Consider the following 18,915-nt stretch of genomic DNA (forward strand, 5'->3'; position numbering starts at 1 on the left):
CTAATGTAATCAATTTAGTCATTATTTTGCCCTATTATATAGATGCAAATTTAATCATCTAAATAAAATAAAAGTTTTAATTCCGATCAAAGTCGTGACAAGGAATGGATAAGAATCAATGACAAATCCCCCTTCGGTAAAATGGTATATTCCACTAGCCGGGTTTCCTGTCTAAAGCACCGGGTAGCGTAGGTTCCCGGAGGTGGAGTTTAGCTACGTTGTTTACGTAGCGTAGGGCGCGGGGATAGTCGGCTCTTACGTAAAGCAGGCAGGGTAAGTGCGCTTCGTGAATAGAAGGTGGATGAGTGCGCTGTTTTCTGGAGGTTTCAGTTTGTGAGCAGTCAGACTCCGTTGTGAACATGAGCTACGACCGGGCCATCACAGTTTTCTCTCCGGACGGGCACCTCTTCCAGGTGGAATATGCCCAGGAGGCCGTGAAGAAAGGATCAACCGCGGTGAGGATTGGTCTCCCTCTATTCTAAGTATTGGAGGGTAAGGGGAGAGCCTCATGGGAGAGGTGGGGGCCGGTACTGGGGAGAGATATGGGGATGCCTCCTGGAAGGGGCATACGGTATAATGGAGCTGCCGGGTGAGCTGTGGTCAGGGGTCAGGGTTGTGGACATGGGTTACATTTACACTAGTGGGGTTCTGTTGTGCCTGACTCTAGGGGCACCGGGCAGGTCCTATATCTTCTGGTACAATGTACTTCTGACCTAGGCTCCTTACATCGTTACCCTTCATCGTCTCCTTACAGCCCACCATACGTTATACAGCGCTGGACATGATATGGAAGCTTCGCTCCATCCATGGACATTATGTACATAATGTTCCTGGTCTGTAAATGAGAAGTCGCACTATATATACCAGTAGGTCCAGCAGCTGATGTCTGGCTCCCACCATCCTCTCCAATGATAAAGTGATGGCGTGATCTAGTGTCATACTATCACTTCATGAGATGAGAACAGTAACCAACTGGATCAGTAAATGAATGGAGCCCTCCGGATTTGTTAAAAATCACCCATTTACTTACCAGAATATTGACTTCAAAATCATATTCAAACAAGCTGAAAAGAATCCTCTGACTGCTATAAACCTGATGGGCGCTGTAGCACCTAGGACCACTCTTTGAAAGATGATCACAGCTTTAAAAACCTACCAGGCTTGTGGTTCTGTGAGCTACAGAACTGGAGGTACATGGAAATACATAGGCAATCACTGGATCCTTATCTCATTCTTGTAATCTAAATTTTGGGTTTAACAGCACCTATCTCCAGTTCTACAGCACAAACGTTTTCATCTTGTATTAAAGGGACAAATTCCTGACGGTGCTCAGGGTTTAGTACTGTAAAAGCTGGTGTCCAGATCCCTTTAAAGAATATTGGATTATTCCACTGTATCAGGGTTTCATAATAAGTTGTGCTTCTGGGGATACATCCTGGACAGCCTATTTGTTTCTATTAATTGACAAGCAGAAAGTATAAAAAATAGGTTGTATTATAATTAAAGGAAACCTACCATCACGGATCTACCCACTGAGGTAGGTTACTGTAATGTAGTGTAGCCTAATGTTTTTTGGAATAAAACTTTTTGTGCTCCAAAACGTAAGAAAATTTGCATATACATCAGATTAAAGTTTTATTAAGAGGCTACTGGGGCGTGGAGTAGCCATGCTGTGGAGCCCCAGTAGCCTCTTTTGATTCCTCCTACCCTAGTCTTCTGCTTGCAGCAGCTGCGCGCACTCGCCTGAGAAGCTGGAGTTCTGCGCAATAGCTACTGTGCATGCTGCTGCGCGCTCCGAAGACAGGGATGAATCAAAAGAGGCTATTGGGGTATGGAGTAGCCGCAGCTCCTGCTCCACACAGATAAAAGTTTTATTAAGTTCTGGGGCACAAAAAGTTTTATTACAAAAAGCATTAGACTACACTATATTACAGTAGCCTGCACCTTAGTAGGTAGATCCATGATGGAAGGTTTACTTTACAAAAAATGTTAAAGTTTGAACTATTAATGATAACTTTCTGCATTAGGTTGGAGTGCGAGGGAAAGAGATCGTGGTTCTTGGTGTGGAGAAGAAATCTGTAGCGAAACTTCAGGATGAAAGGACAGTGCGGAAGATCTGTGCGCTGGATGAAAATGTCTTCATGGCTTTTGCTGGTAAATTTATGTTGATGGGGTCACAACTAACTGAAAAGGGTCCTGCAGAAATCTGTGTTTGTAGACACTGGTCTAATGTTCCTTGGTTTCCATGTCTAAGTAAAATTGCTACATCATCACACTATATGATCCAAAACTGCTGCACAGGTTGTGTGTGGTATTGCATCTCCATCCTATTCCCTCATGACGCTGAGCTACAGGAGTGCACAAAATCCGTGAAAAGGTGTGGTGCTAGTTTTGGAAGAAAAAACTGCATGTTTTTCTCGAACGGTATACATTTTATGCAGAATTTATTTTACTTCAACCATGGAACAGCTGAAAAGTGAAAGTAAGGCTTCTAATGCCAGGACCATATTAGGTGTTGAAGTTAAAGGGGTTGAGTGAAATTTTAGAATAGGGCTGTTTAAAAAAAAACAAAAAACAGTAGTTACCACCTCTGGTTTTCCCAGTGTCCTGTGCCACTGTCCCTCGGTGCCATGTGCCTGTTGGTTTACTGCTTCCAGCGCTGGTATGCCCACCCGTCACTGTGTGCCAGTGCCTGATACAGCCAAATTTCCATTGTTAAAGGGAATCTGTCACATGGAAAATGCAGTGTGTACGCATTGGGTAGTCTGTTTATAGGCCAGGTTGCTGTATAGTGTGAGTAAAAATTTAGTATAAGCCTTCCTATGCGTTTGTTTGCACCCTGTGTATCATTGTGTGAGATCTGCCAATGCACAGATGACCATAGAAAAGACTGCCAGAGCCGCAAACACAGACAGGAATAGGACCAATTTGAGACATTGGCGGTCAGTTTATACATGGACATATGGTAACCACTGCTGTATGTGTGAGCCCATATAACAGCCACGCCACGGCCAAAGACAATGGTCGTGTTCATGAGCCCTAACTTATACTTGATAAATAACAACAATATGATTACCCTTGCTCGCAGATGAATAGAGGGAACAGCGCAGGGATGATACAGGTTAAAAGATCCAAAAAACCTTATGTTATCAATACAAATTAATTGATCTTCCGCCTCTACGTTCACCTACTCCAAGAATAAGAAAAAACATGGTACCCTTCCAATCTCAAAGTTCAGTACTCACGGGGACCGTCCTTAGTCCATACTTAATGTCCTCACTTTTCTGTGCATAGGGCTTAGAAGTCCTCTTATGCGGCGCAATGTTTCGGCACGGCCTCCCTCCTAGAAATTTCGGAGTTTGCGCGTAGCCTCTGTGCTGCTCCTAATTCCTCCCGCCAGGGGACTTGTTCCTCCACTTTTCGTTCCGTTCTCCTCGTTCCTTCCCCTGATTGCTGTCCGAGGTAGGAAGAAAAGGCAAAAAACGATGGTGCAGTACTTTTCAGTTCCTTAAAAACTATTTTATTCGAAATACTCACAAGAGTAGAAGATAAAAAGGCCTTAATATAAAAAACACGCTCGGTACAACTGCCCGACTCCGAGTTTCGCCTAGTATGGCTTCTTACTGTGTAAGGGCTACTGTTTAAGGGATTAAAGCCAATCCAATTTATCTATTCCACAAGGAACATACTCCAACAGTCAGTCACTGATATGTCTTCTACATGCTCTTTTCTAGATTATACTTAATTTTTTTCCGTGCAATGATATCTGTCTCCCTCTACCCTCCAATATAGATTGTGAGGCCTCACGGACAGGGTCCACCTTCCCCTTGTCACCTGATCACTGTAGTCTTGTATTTTATACTTGCATTTGTTGTTGTCTTAAAGGGAACCTACCACCACAAATCTACCTATAAAAGGTAGATCGGGTGGTAGGTGGATCAATGGGACGTGAGGATAGCCCTTTTAAGGGCTAATCCTCACGTCCCCACACTTTTTTGTTAACTTTTATTAAACTTGTATGCAAATTTAGTAGGAGGGAGTAGGAGGGGAAAAGAGGCTACCGGGGCGTGAAGTAGCTGCCTCGTGTAACCTCAGATGAGGCTACTCCACGCCCTAGTAGCCGCATAAGTAAATTTGAATATATGTGTAATAAAAGTTATCAAAAAAGTGTGGGGACGTGAGGATTAGCCCTTAAAAGGGCTATCCTCACGTCCCATTGATCCACCTACCACCCGATCTACCTTTATAGGTAGATTTGTGGTGGTAGGTTCCCTTTAATGTAATTACTAATTATACAGCACCGTGAAATAAATAATAATCTGTCTGTTCAGCTCCTCCTGTTCTATAACATGCAGTGTGTGAATTATACTGCATTTTAAGGTTACTGTATCCCTTATCCATGCTGACTACCACTGAGCGTCAGCTTGTTAACCAATCCTATTGTGTCCATCACAGGGCTTACGGCCGACGCTCGCATAGTAATAAATCGTGCACGTGTGGAGTGCCAAAGCCACAGACTGACAGTAGAGGATCCAGTGACGGTTGAGTACATCACACGGTATATTGCCAGCCTGAAGCAGGTAAGGAGGCAGAGGACATTTTATCAATCCCAATGATTACAGTGTAGGACTCTGTACACACACAGTTGAGGATATGGAAGTTGAGCTCTGAATTCTGTTCTTTTTTCCAGCGTTACACTCAGAGCAATGGCCGGCGACCTTTTGGAATATCCGCTTTGATAGTGGGATTTGATTTTGATGGAACTCCTCGTCTTTATCAGACAGATCCTTCAGGCACTTACCATGCCTGGAAAGTAAGTCCAGGCAACCACCATTATTCAAGGGTTATGCAGGGGAATAGCAAAGACTTCATTGTCTTCTACTTTATTCATTAACAGGCCAATGCCATCGGAAGAGGAGCCAAGTCTGTCCGCGAGTTCCTGGAGAAGCACTACACCGATGAAGCCATTGAGACAGATGACCTGACCATCAAACTTGTCATCAAAGCTTTGCTTGAAGTAAGGCCTATAGCTCACCCTCTGCTTCTACCACTGTATACGTCCTCTTTATTCAGTGCTCTGATTGCTTGGGCATTACTACCATGTCCATACAGTCAGGGCCACAGCGGTAATACACATCCGTGGTCTTAGAGGCAATTTGGCTAAAATATACCAGGTTCTTGCATATTAGCGCCTTTTAAATTGAATGTGAACTAAGCAGAAGTTACTCGGTTCGCCCACTACACTGAGAATAGCGCTATCTGCTTCCTCTTCCATTTTCTTCAATCAATCGGGGACCTATCTTTAGGAAAGGACTTTCAAACTTTTAACATGGAATACCTCTTTAATGGGAGAGCTTAGATATTTTAACACCTTGTATGCAGAGAATAAAGCATATTGCAGTAACAGAGTGAAGCAGACGAAAGGTCCCCCTTTGAGTAGCTGATAACCATTCTTACACGTGCTCAGAGAGAGACTGAAATGAGAGTGCATGCGTGACTATTGGACATGGTGGCTGCTGGATAAGGTAGTGGGCTTTCTACATAAGAGCATTGAGAAGAGGTATGGTGATGTGTTAAAAACTAAAATACTAAAAAAAAAAAAAAAAATTAAACCATTATTAGAAATATGTGGGGTTTTTAAATCACCTTGCAACTATTTCCCACAGTAAGAATACTATGTAAAAGAAATATCTGCCTCCCTATCTGACATGTTCTATAAATCTTACAATATTTTTTAAATTTATTTTAGGTTGTTCAGTCTGGAGGTAAAAATATAGAACTGGCTGTCATGAGGAGAGACCAACCTCTAAAGGTAAGTGAGGCTATCCTGTCATTAGGATTTAGGACTATGACAGGATCACAACAATGTCCTTCTATACACAGAAAAAGAATTGTGAGCTCTGTATAGAAATGACTTGGGAGATGCATACAATGCTTGCAAGTGCATGGGGGCGGGCCTTGGCCAGATCGTGTATGTGTTCCCATGGAAACTATCGGTAACCAGCATTTGCTTTTACAAAATGCAGTGTAAACGCGATGTTAACACATGCTTTAGCGCAGTTGTTTTGTAAACACAAATGTTAACAATAATGTAATTAGGCAAATGGCATCCCTGCAGCTGTTTGTAATGCGTTTCAAAATGCAATGTGTGAGATCAGCCTCAGGAGTCATGAAGGCAGAGAAGAGACATGCTGACCTGCACCCTGTACTATATATAAATCAATGTTAATGGGTTTTTTCAATTGTGCTCATAAGGCGTTTTTTTTTTTTTTTTTTGCCTAGAAACTGCGTGTGTTGTATTGTTATTTAGGTATCAACCCTTTTAGCCAAATGTAGCATTTTGTTCCTTACTTTATATGCAAAAGATGCGAAAGACCTTGTTTTCCGTCACTGTAGCTGTATAAATAATGGCCAAGCCAACTCACAATGATTCTGAGGCCCAGTTCACATCTCTTTTAGGTCTTCAGTTATTTTTAGCCACAACCAGGTTTGCTGAACACACATAACAGATGCACGAATTTATATTAGGGCTCATTCACATTTACGTAGTGGAGGCCGATATGCTGCCACATATTGATCCCCATTGACGTCTTCGGTGCCTGTGCGGTGAGCACACGTTGTTTCACTGCACCATGACCATGATGCAATGTTACAGAGCCAGCTGCTCACTTCTCTCCAGCGCGCTGCTGTATGTTCGCCTGGGCATACAGACCTGAATGTACCCTTATACCGTTCCTTTGTGTAGTTACTAGAAAGACTTGCATCTGGTTTTGGTTAAAACAATAACTAAAAGGCATATAAAGTTATAAAATAAATGTAAAGTTACAATGATTTTTTCCAAATTCTCATGTGATTTCACTCTTTAAAAACAAACAAAAAGTTGCCCATATTTTGCTGCTTGCCATTTTCTTTCCATAGTTTGGGCATTTTCTGTTCTGAAAGTGTTTGACAAAAATCTCACCAGAGGTGAAGTGGGAGGAGACTAACGCCTTCCTCTCTGTGCCCTGAAGTTGAGTCCAATTCATTCTGCCCACAGATCCCATGATGCCTTGTTTTCTTTCTCAAAGTAATTTAGCATTTAAATTCTCACAAGTAAAGCCTCTGAACATTGGACAGTGCACACACAGGATGTATATGGCGACAGTCTGGCTGCTTCCATCACATGTAATAAGTGGTAGAAATCATAAGTAAAATAATTACATGAAGTGTCTGTGCTGTATGAGCACTAAGAGAAAATAGCTCCTTTGCACAGAGCTTATAGTGCCGAGTACAGGGAGGAGAAGCATGACCTCCTCCTGTGTGCAGGGAACAGCAGCCCCTTCCAGAAGTCTGTAGTGTTTGTTTATACTACAGACTCCAGGGCTTGTCAGCACAGGCAGATGAGGCAGCTCCTGCAGCACTGAGATAATCTGAGGGGTATAGCAAAGAATCTGGCACAATTGTTCTACAGCTCAAGAGCCATTGAATTGTCGGGAAAAAACCTGTTGATGAGAGATGTGTTATGATCTTAAAGTGGTTGTCTTAAGTTTAACTCTTATCCTATGGATAGAAGAGAAAAAGGTAATTGAATAACACCGAGCACTTTGTTATGCACTATTCCGTAGATTGGGGGTAGCTTCTTAACTTGGCCCCTACCCCACAGTTTCTAAGTGTGAAACCCTACATCCCCCACCAATGAGAGCCCCTGATAACATGTCTCAGCACTGCAGCTCCTATCTTGTAAAGTATTAAGGACATTTTTTTTCCCCCTCTGCCAGATCCTGAACCCTGAAGAAATTGAGAGGTATGTTGCAGAGATTGAAAAGGAGAAGGAAGAGAATGAGAAGAAGAAACAGAAGAAAACATAATTTATTCTTCTAGACTATACTGTGTAAATCAGGCTGACAATAAATGTTTTTCTTTCTTGTTTTTCTTTTGTGTCTTGTGTCTTTTTGTCAAAGTGATCTGAGATGAGGTGAGCACAACCTGGCAATACAATGAGGGATTATTCACGCAATCTGCTACCAAAGTTGCAAAAGCGGCCATGATACCCCCCCCCCCCTTTTTTTTTAAAGATTTTAAACATCTGTTACTGTTTTTTTTCCTCACATGTTGTACAGGCAGTCCCTGGGTTACGTACAGAATAGGTTCTGTATATTTGTTCTTAAGTTGAATTTGTATGAAAGTCAGAACTGTATGTTTTATAATTGTAGCTCCAGACAAATTTTTTTTTTTGGTCTTGTGACACAATTGGATTTTAACCCCATAAGGACGCAGCCATTTTGTAGCTTAAAGTGGTTATCCGGGTCTTAAAAATTACTTGGGGCAGTGCTGGGGGTGGGCTATTTAAAAATAATAAACATGTATTTACCTCGTCCGCCGCCGCCCATCTCCTCTGTGCGCCGGTTTTATTACAAGGGCGCACAGGGAGCTTCCGGCTGGCCAGAAGCTCCCATCCGACACCATCTCCCAGCGCTTACAACGCCAAGAGATAGGGACGGATGGGTGGAGCCGGCCACATTCCAGACCGGAGGTTCCCTGAGCGCGGCTTCCGTGCCCCTGTAAACAAACAGAGACATGGATCAAACGGACCACAGCACGGGACATCAGCAGCCGCAGGAGGAGGTAAGTACATTTTTGTTATGTTTAACTAGCCCAGCCCTCAGTAATTTTTAAAACCCAGATAACCCTTTTAAGGCTAAGACCCATTTTTTGTATTCTGACTTGTGTCGCTTTATATGCTTATAACTTTTGAACACTGTTACTTATCAAAGGGATTCTGAGATTTTTTTTTTCCTCACATGCTGTATACATTTAAGTGGTAAATTGTGGCTGATCATTTTTGCATTTACTTTTATTTCATTTTTTTTTTTGCCATTTTTGAAATTCGGAATCATTGTGTTTTCAGGCAGATTTACCACCTAAATAAGTTGCTGAATAACATTTCCCATTTGTCTACTTTACATTTTCTGAATTTTTGAAATGTCTGGATAATTTATTTTGATGTCACGCGGCTTACAAATTGAATATGGATTTTCTGTATTTTCAGAATTTACTATTTTGGGGATAAATACTGTTTTGAATGAAATGTTACATATGCAACATAAAAAAAACCCTATATAACCAACCCATTTTCAAATCTGCACCCCTCAAACTATCAGAAACAACTTTTAGGAAGATTGTTAACCCCTTGAGATCTTCAGTTATTACATCAAAATGGAGGTGAAATTTAGAATGGTAAAATTTTGTCGGTTATACGTTCATTTAGCCCTAAAATACACACATTTCCAAAAGATAAAACCCACCTTATTTATTATGTGGCCGTGACTTGTTTTATGGGAGCACAGCGAGGCGCAGAAGGGAAGGAGCGCCCTGCAGCTGCCAGGATTTTAGTTTCCTCATTGGTCCCTTATGCAGGCCATAAAATTTTTGCTTTTTTTGGTTATTGGGGCCATATGACGGCATTTTTTTTGCGGGATGAGATGCTTTTTTTGGTATCCCCTATTGTTGAAAATTTAGGAACCTTTTTTGAGGGCAGGAGTAGAAAAGCATCAATTTTGTACTGGGTTTTTTACTTTTTTAAATTTCATGTCCACCGTATAGCCCAATAATCATGCTATCTTTATTGTATGGGTCGATACGATTACCCGTGTGGGATTCAATAGGTAAAAATCATCATAATTTTTGGCAGATATTTTAGTTTTTTTTTTTTTTTTTTAAAGCGTTCATTGTGTGGGTTCAATAATGATATAATTGTATTCTATGGGTTGTTACGGACACAGTGATACTATATATGTTGGGATTGTGTAATGATTTAAACTTTTTTTTTTTTAGTGTTATATGTCTCTTTATATGTTATGGGCATTTTTATTGATTTATTGCTTTATTTTTTGATTGAATAAGATTTTTCACTTTTTTACTGTTTCCACCATGGGACATGAACAAGCAATCTGATTGCTTCATCATGATAATACTCTGCAATACTGATGTATGTGCCTATGCACATACAGGGCTGCTAAAGCAACGATCGTCGCCGAGTAGCTGGGGTGTGAAGTAGCCGTAGCTGAGAATACACGGCAAGGCTACTCCACAGCCCAGTAGCCTCTTCGATCGTCCTACCCGAATTCTTCAGAGCAGTGACCACGCAGACGCGGACCTGCTGTTCTGCGCAGGCTTCTCGAACAAGGGTGCGCAGCTATGAGGATAGGTAGATTCGTGATGGTAGGTTCCCTTTAAGTAGGGAACCGCCTGTACTTCACGTTAGTGGTAAATTTTGGCTGATAAACACAAAACTTATTTATAAAAATAAATGTTTAACCCCTTAACGCTCAGCGTCCGATATATCGGACGCTGAGCTCAGTGACTTAGCGCTCAGCGTCCGATATATCGGACGCTGAGCCGATGCCGGTTCAGCTCAAGATTTGAGCCGAACCGGCATCTGGAAACACGGGGTGCCGACTGTGACTGATAGCCGGCACCCCAGTGTAACACCCGCGATCGGAGCTGTCTCTGATCGCGGGTGATTAACCCGTTAAATGCCGCGGTCATCGCGACCGCGGCATCTAACATGCATATGGGGTGTCTTTCCCCCACGATCGCCCCCCCCCGAATCATTTTCGGGGGGCACCGATCACTGCTACGGTATCACTGGGGTCCGATCTGGACCCCAGTGTTACCTGCAGGAACTGCCGGTAAGATGGCGTCTATGACGTCATCTTACTGGCAGAGTGCCACCCTATGCAAGTGCATAGGCTGACACTGATAATGCCCTGCAATACATAAGTATTGCAGGGTATTATTATGAACAAGCAATCATATGATTGCTTGTTCATTTCCCATGGTGGAAAAAGTGAAAAAGTAAAAAAAAAAATTATTCAATAAAAAAAATAAAGTAATAAATCACCAAAAATGCCCAAAAGCCCCAAAACATATAAAGAGACATATAACTAAAAAAAAAGTCTAAATCATAACACAAACCCCACATATATAGTATCACTGCGTCCGTAACAACCCGTAGAATAAAAATAAATAATTATTGAACCCGCACGATGAACGCCGTAAAAGAAAACTGTTATAAACCCTCCAAAAATTATGATTTTTACCTATTCAATCCCACAAAAAATGCTATAAAAAGTGATCAAAAAAACAAATGTAGAATGATACTGGTGCAAAGTACAACGTGTCCTGCAAAAAACAAGCCATCAACCAGCTCCGTAGCCAAAAACGTAACAATGTTATGCCACTTGGAAGATGGCAATACAAAAATGATATATTTTTCCCCACAATAGGGTTTTATTTTACAAATTTAGTAAAACGTAAGAAAATATATTCGTGTCTGGTATCCCCGTTATCGTATCGACCCATAGAATGAAGATAACATGATTATTAGTCTATACGGTGAACACCACAAAAAAAAAAAAAAGTAAAAAAAACAGTAGAGAATTGATGCTTTTCTACTCCTGCTCTCAAAAAGAAGTTCCTAAATTTTCAACAATAGGTGATACCAACCCCAAAATGGTAACATTGGAAAAAGCATCTCATCCCGCAAAAAAAATGCCGTCACATGGCCCAAATAGCGCAAAAGCGAAAATTTTACAGCCTTCAAAAGAGGCCAATGAGGAAAGTAAAATCCTGGCAGCTGCAGGGAGCTCCTTCCCTTCTGCGCCTCACTGTGCGCCCATAAAACAAGTCACGGCCACATGTGGGGGGTCGCTGCACTCGGGAGAAATTGTAGAACAAATTGTATGGTGGGTTTTGTATTTTTATCTTTTGGAAATGTGTAAATTTTAGGGCTAAATGAACGTATAACCGGCACAATTTGACTATTCTAAATTTCGCCTCCATTTTGATGTAATTACTATGAAGATCTCAAGGGGTTAACAATCTTCGTAAAATCTGTTTCTGATAGCTTGAGGGGTGCAGATTTGAAATTGGGTTGGTTATATGGGGGGTTTTGATGCTAAATATGTAAATTTTCATTCAAAACTATTTATCCCCAAAATAGTCAATTCTGAAAATCCAGAAAAGCGATATTCGATTTGTAAGCCGTGTGACATCAAAATAAATTATCCACACATTTCAAAAATGGTGAAAATGTAAAGTAGACAAATGGGAAATGTTATTCAGCAATTTATTTAGGTGGTAAATCTATCTGCCTGAAAACGCAATGATTTCAAATATGGCAAATTTTTCAGAAAATTCATCATATTTTCTTTTTTTTTGTAAATAAACGCAAAACTTATCAGCCAAAATTTACCACTAAAATGAAGTACAACATGTGGGGAAAAAACAATCTCAGAATCGTTTTGATAAGTAACAGTGTTCAAAAGTTATAACCATATAAAGCGACGCAAGTCAGAATCCAAAAAATGGGACTGAGCCTTAAGCTGTAAAATGGCTGTGTCCTTAAGGGGTTAAAATTCTAAATTACCTCGTTTTCAGGCAGATAGTTTGACCACCTATATTAGTTGCTAATAACATATGTCTGCTTTCATAATTTTTCAAATGTCTGGAAAATTTATTTTGATGTCACGCAACTTACAAATGGAACATCGGTTTTTCAAGGAGATTTCAGAATTGACTCTCCATTTTTTTCAACCTAATGTGAAAAATCCCTTATTTTTGAATCACCATTTTCCAAGTGGCATAACTCTTAATTTTTGGTCTAGAAAGATGAGAGCTTGTTTTTTTTACCATTTTTATTGCATTTTAAGTGGTACAAAAAAGATAAAAATAATTTTTGGTGGGTTTTTAATTTATTTTTTAACGATATTAATTGTGCAGTTATGACTGTTTTATCGTACAGGTTATTACAGACATGGCGATACTACATCTGTGGGATTTTACTTGTCTCACTCGTTTGATTGCTTGTTACCCTGCAATACTGATGTATTGCAGGGCATTAAAATGAACAAGCAGTCAATAGCACTGTTGGCCTATGATGCATAGGCTTACACAATGCCTGTAAGGTCCCGTCTGTAACAGGACCTTACAGACATTTACTATGGATAGCCCTGGGGTCTTAACTCAGACCCCAGGGTTGCCATAGCAATGATAGGCTCCCCGAAAACCCTGCAGCCATTTAAAGGGTTAACATCCGCAATCGGAGCTTGTTCTGACCGCTGGTGTTACACGGGATGCCCACAATTCCCAATTCTGATGCAGAGCTGAACCAGCATTGGCCATACTATTATGGCACGGAGTGGGAACAAGTTAAGTTCCAGTGGTCATTATAAGATGCAAGTTCAGATATGAATTCACACCTAATAAAAACATATCAATCTCTAGTTTCATACAGAAAGAGGTCTCACAATATGGCTAAAAAGGGGGTTGTCCTGTTCCAGTGAATAAGTGTTATTGTTTGTATAATGGAACTTTATACAGAAAGTACACTGGAAAATTGTATTTGTTGAAACTAGAAATCCCTTTTAGCTTTTCTGCTTAGTGTAGACACAAACTCCAGACCCAAGCTGTAGCCCAGAGTATTTATTTTTTTGCTATAGTCTCCGCTCCAACACACAATGGCAGGTAGGTCAGAAAAAGGCAAAAGACCTGTTGGGAAGAGCAAGATTCATGTGCCTTCTTCAGAAAACAGGCAGAGAAGCCATAAGGAATCTCCAAAAGTGGCCCAGATTTACTAAAAACATTGCAGTCTGTACTGCAGGTTGGCTGTGTAGTGGGCACCAGATTCATGATTTGTGTGTCACGTTCTGCATGAATCAGACGCCCTATGCACCAATTTTCTTTGGTGCACCTTTAACATACGGAGTGCAACACACTTCTGTCAGACTTTGCAAGATAAATATGGTACATAGCCCATCCTAGCACCAGAACACCCCCTTTAGTGCAGAAATTTGTGACGTGAAGAATAGTGCAGCCGCGTCAGAAATGGTTGCGTGCGACAAATGTGGTGCAGACACTTAAAGGAAACCTACCACTTGAAGTGGCAGGTTTCTGATGGAAATACCGGGCACCAGCTCAGGGTGAGCTGGTGCCGGAGCTTATTTTTATTAGTATTTTAAACCGCGGTATCGTGGTTTAAAACACTTTTTAAACTTTATAGCCGGCGCAGGCAGGTACGCGCTCGGCGCTTACCATGCGCACGGCTCTCATTCACTTCCTATGTAGCCGCGCGCATGGTAAGCGCCGAGCACGTACCTGCCGGCGCCGGCTATAAAGTTTAAAAAGTGTTTTAAACCACGATACCGCGGTTTAAAATACTAATAAAAATAAGCTCCGGCACCAGCTCACCCTGAGCTGGTGCCCGGTATTTCCATCAGAAACCTGCCACTACAAGTGGTAGGTTTCCTTTAAATACATGTGCAAGCACATGCAAAGTCTGCCAAAAATGGCACAAGGACCTTGGTAAATGAGGGCCATTGTGTCCAGTGGATAAATTACCACCAAAGGGCTCCAAACACTTCTTAATCTCAGGGTGTTTAAGATGCCTTATTTGTTTCATGGTTCAGAGACCTTCCAGGCCCAGTTAGATCGGGATAGAGTATAACAAGCTAATTGGAGAGTGTCCCACTACTAGGAAACCTCCTCCCCCCCCCCCTCCCCTCAAATGATCACAAGATTAGGGATCCCCAGCACTCCGCTGTCTCTGCATGGTCCTCTTCTCAGTTCTCAGGACACCCACTAAGTAGCTTGTTTCCCCCTATGTGGTGGAGAATGCCCAGTATGATCATGTATTTCGGCTGTGATGGCCACATTCAGGGATCAACAATATTTCATTATACAGTTTAGCCAGTAGAGTTTCCCATTTAATGCAATGGCATCTCTGCGATTCTACTGACGCAAAGAATGGAGGGGAAGCGTATAAGCTATAAATACAAAGCCTCCAAGAGAATTCCACAAATTCAGAATTTCTCTCGTTTCCCAGTACAGGCAGTCCGACTTAAAAGGGTTCTCCATGAATTCTCAACATCACTAGGGTATTGAAATTTAACACATCATTTTTAACCCTTTACAATTTACAATTGTTTTAGCTCCTATGACTCAGTGACGGTCAGTGTAAAATTCCAGTGTGGGCAGGGACTCCAAGCAGACAAATTATGATCCATCTAGTTCTGTAAGCTGACAGTGCGGTTAGATTATCACCTGAGTGAAGTTGGCCCCCCACCTTGTTCAAATCAAACAAAATTGGTGTCAAATGTTTGTGCCACTATAGTTAAGATATTAATGAAAGTTTCCACAGGTCAGAGGTCAACCAGCCCCCCCACATTGCCCAAACCAGTGCCGAACAATTCTGCTGGTTTGTGCTGCTTAAATTTTTGTTTGTGCTGCTTTTGTTTTGAATAAATGAACAAAAAAAATTAAAGGTCAAAAGTTCAAGCAGCCCCCCCACATTAACCGAATCAAACAAAACTGGTGTCAAACGTTAGTGCAGCAAAGATTTGTTTGTGTTGCTATCATTTTTAAGGTATGTTCAGGTGCTTACATAGGTTAAAGATGTTTAGGATGAAATGGTAAAAAACAAACTTAGTGACACTTCCCTGGTTTGATCACCAGGGGGAGCTAGCAAACATAGTACTTTGGAAGAAATGAACTTTGATTACCTCTGGAAAAAAGTATGAATATCTTCAAAACGGCACAAACGAAAATTTTTTGCTGCACAAACGTAGCACTAACGTTTGACACCAGTTTTGTTCAATTCGGTTAATGTGGGGGGGGGGGGGCTGCTTGAACTTTTGACCTTTAATTTTTTGGTCATTCAAAACAAAAGCAGCACAGACAAAAGTTTGAGCAGCACAAACCAGCAGAATTGTTTGGCACCAGTTTGGTTTGGGCAATGTGGGGGGGCTGGTTGACCTCTGGAAACATTCATTAATATTTTAAAAACGATAGCAGCACAAACGAAAAAACCAGCAAACGTAGCACAAATGTTTGACAAACTGTTTGAACAACTTCACTCAGGTTAGATTATCAGGGTTCAGAGATGAGAGATCCATGAGATGCCCATTACACACAATGATAGTGAGCACTCCTACATGTCTGCTATTCCACAACACAGATCTGCTGTGCCTTACTCCCCAGATAAAGAGCTTGTCTGTAGCTTGCAGTTCTCCTCATTCTGCTGCCAGCGGGGCTAGAGTGCAGGGAGCAGAGAAACTCCACTCCACAGCCTCACAGAAATACAAGATGGCTTTCCCGACCTCAAGTCAGAAGTTACAGGGTCGTGTCTAGGGTCTGAAATTGTGTACACCATGACTGAGAAACAGGTTGAATTATTCTCTAATTCACTGTTGTATCTGTAAAATTCTGTGTTTTTTGGTAATGTGTTATTTTGTTATCCTGAATACATTTAAAGAAACTTGTCTTTGTGGGAATACCCCTTTAAACTCCTGGTCCACACGATCCCTGACAGATGCTCTGTAAGATTAACTTTACACAGTTGAATTCAGCCAAGGTGCTTAGATAAGGGTGATTTGGGACACTAATTTGCCTTTATATGAAATAAAAACCACACCTTTATACTTTCCCTAGAGATGGTCCATTGTCACGCATCAGACCCATCTCTGGTGCTCCTTGTACAGCAATTCGGTGAAACTGGAGCAAGTGTTGTAACCATAGCAAGCCATAGTGAAGCCAGGATGTAATATGGAAGGTAGCTCCAGGCCAATGCAAGGTTGTGTTTAATAGCAGGGACTACCTGAAGGACAATTTTGGACACAACCACTAGTCCATAAGGACTTTTAGGTATTCCCAAATTGCCCTGACAGCATCCCTTAAACATGGAATTCTAAATTCACACTGGCATCGCTTCTGCCAACTGTTCTATGGCTTCATTAGAGGGTTTCCCCATTTTAAACTACGTAAAGCACAATTCCTGCCATCTAGAGGTCCTAGAGACACTTTCCCAACATAACTAGATCTTATGACCTACAGTGTCCTGGGGTTGGATTAAACATGGCACAAGTCAAATGGTTGTAGATTTATTGGTAGATTACAGTTCAAATCACATCCCCCATGGGCTACTGGTTATCAGCACCAGAATTCTACAAAAATAAAGACACTTTCTTAAATTAAATTTCTTATATAACTTAAAAATGGGCATTTGCAGAAAATTTTACAATTCTGGGGTAAGTGCATCAATGCCAAAAAGGGGAAAAAAAAAAAGTAGAACCATCTCATGCAAACTGTCATTGTGGCATTTTATCGCTAGAGAATAGCTTAGAAGTCATGCTGAGTTTTGGTAGTAGCTGAAGAGATAAACAGCTGCAACCTTGAAACTTCATATGCAACAGAATATTTGTGTTATAGAAAGTTGCAGGGCCACTATGCCCAAGTAAATGCATCAGTTACAGCAATTGGTTAGTAGTCAGGGCCAGCACTGAAAACTGTTCATCATTCACATGTACAGCCTTTAAACTGGATACCATAGTGGCAAAACAAAGTGCTTTGACCAAAAAAAAAAAACTAAAGGGGTGAAGTTGTACCACCACCTACAACTGAACCTACTTTGGTACATAGTTAAATACTTTACTGATGTCCCAACTTGAAGTATGGGGGGAGTGTGAGCAGAGCTCTCATGTGAGCACAAAAACAAAGGCATTAAAACCCCCTTTACTTAAAGGGCAGTTAGCATTGAAAAGTTATACATTAAAAGTATAGAAAAAACAAATCTCCTCTGTCTGAGGTCCAAAATATAACTGCTCACCTCAACCGAAGTACCGCACATACCATTCCCCTATATGATAAAGCACTGCTATGGCCTCCTATATGCATACACTTCTGTGCCAAGTCCATTCTGTAGCCTATACAAACCAGTGTTCTATGGATGAAAGCAATGCATGGTCTTCTTCCCGGTGAAGGGTTACAGAGATGCTATAATGCATTTTGAGGGGGTGAGGGAGGGGGAGCAAGAAGTTATGGAAGACTAGTCCAGTTAGGGAAACATGAACCCCTTTTTATGTCCATGTTAGAGAGTGGTCTTCACACTCTCCCAGTGCCAGCCCTCTGCGTGGTCTGGTTTCTTCGTGGAGCGGCACCGCCCCTTGCACCTCTGAACCCACCACGAAAGCTGCGACCTCTGCGGAATCTACCGGAGACCCCAAATGTTTCTGTGTTTAGCTTTTTCTCCTCTGCCCACGTGGTACGTCTGTACAAGCAAGAAACATTCATTAGTTTTACTACTAGAAATATCAACGAATGTTGGTGATGCATCTTTTATTTCAAAAAACACTGACTTTCCATCTAAATATCCACAAAAAAAAAAAAAAAAAAAAATTTGTAGCAGCAAAAAAGCATTAACAAACCGGTTAAAGAATACCCAAAAGTGGAAACCATGTAAAAAAATGGTGAATTAGTACTCACCGGTAATTCGGTTTCCATCTAGTCCTCCATGACGGCCCACTTGGAGGATGCCCCTTGACCTCTGTAGGGACAGGAAGCAGAGAGGTTAAAAGCCTCCCCCCCGCATCCTCCCGCCAGTGTCTACCAAATAACTACACCGGTGGAAGGTAACAAAAAAATTTTTTATTTGTATGTTAAATATTCACATACATCTTATGGTACAGCAAAACCATAGGGAGGGAAATATATAGGCCGTCATGGAGGACTAGATGGAAACCGAATTACCGGTGAGTACTAATTCACCATTTCCAAAACGTCCTCCATGACGGCCCACTTGGAGATCTACCAGATTAGTAGAAACTCTTAGGGTGGGATAACTGCCTGTAGAACCTTCCTTCCGAAGGAGAGGTCTTGCGAACTTGGTAAATCCAGACGATAGTGTTTAATGAATGTGGATGTTGACGCCCAGGTGGCTGCTTTGCAGATCTGCTCAAGTGATGCGCCTCTTCTTTCGGCCCAGGAGGCTGACATAGCCCTGGTGGAATGAGCCTTTAGACTAGAAGGAACTTCCTTCCCTTGTAAGGTATAGCATGTGGAAATGGCCGACTTAAGCCATCTTGCTATTGAGATCTTGGAAGC

General features: G+C 41.5%; 2 protein-coding genes across 4 annotated transcripts in view; one reads left to right on the forward strand and one right to left on the reverse strand.

Annotated features, from left to right (window-relative positions):
• Positions 1–257: 257 nt before the first annotated feature.
• On the forward strand, positions 258–7,908 carry PSMA7 (proteasome 20S subunit alpha 7). Its single transcript, XM_072110980.1, has 7 exons — positions 258–455; positions 2,028–2,154; positions 4,456–4,580; positions 4,691–4,813; positions 4,898–5,017; positions 5,750–5,812; positions 7,758–7,908. Exons 1-7 carry the CDS (start codon positions 360–362, stop codon positions 7,845–7,847), a joined length of 744 nt encoding a protein of 247 aa, XP_071967081.1. The 5' UTR covers positions 258–359; the 3' UTR covers positions 7,848–7,908.
• An 8,992-nt stretch (positions 7,909–16,900) lies between these two features.
• LSM14B (LSM family member 14B) overlaps positions 16,901–18,915 on the reverse strand; it is a 30,993-nt gene continuing 28,978 nt past the window's right edge. For all 3 annotated transcript variants that reach the window (XM_072110981.1, XM_072110982.1, XM_072110983.1), the window contains one exon: positions 16,901–18,082. In XM_072110981.1, the coding sequence (XP_071967082.1) occupies positions 17,917–18,082 (166 nt within the window). In that variant the 3' untranslated portion in view covers positions 16,901–17,916. The remainder of the gene's footprint in view (positions 18,083–18,915) is intronic.

The sequence above is a fragment of the Engystomops pustulosus genome, chromosome 6 (assembly GCF_040894005.1).
Source record: "Engystomops pustulosus chromosome 6, aEngPut4.maternal, whole genome shotgun sequence".
NCBI lineage: Eukaryota > Metazoa > Chordata > Amphibia > Anura > Leptodactylidae > Engystomops > Engystomops pustulosus.

What these genes read in the sequence shown, in the direction of transcription:
- PSMA7 (XM_072110980.1), top strand. Translation starts at nt 360, where the DNA reads ATGAGCTACGACCGGGCCATCACAGTTTTCTCTCCGGACGGGCACCTC. An exon ending in GCACTTACCATGCCTGGAAA is followed by an intron (nt 4,814 to 4,897) that starts GTAAGTCCAGGC and finishes ATTCATTAACAG; the next exon opens with GCCAATGCCATCGGAAGAGG. An exon ending in TCATCAAAGCTTTGCTTGAA is followed by an intron (nt 5,018 to 5,749) that starts GTAAGGCCTATA and finishes AATTTATTTTAG; the next exon opens with GTTGTTCAGTCTGGAGGTAA.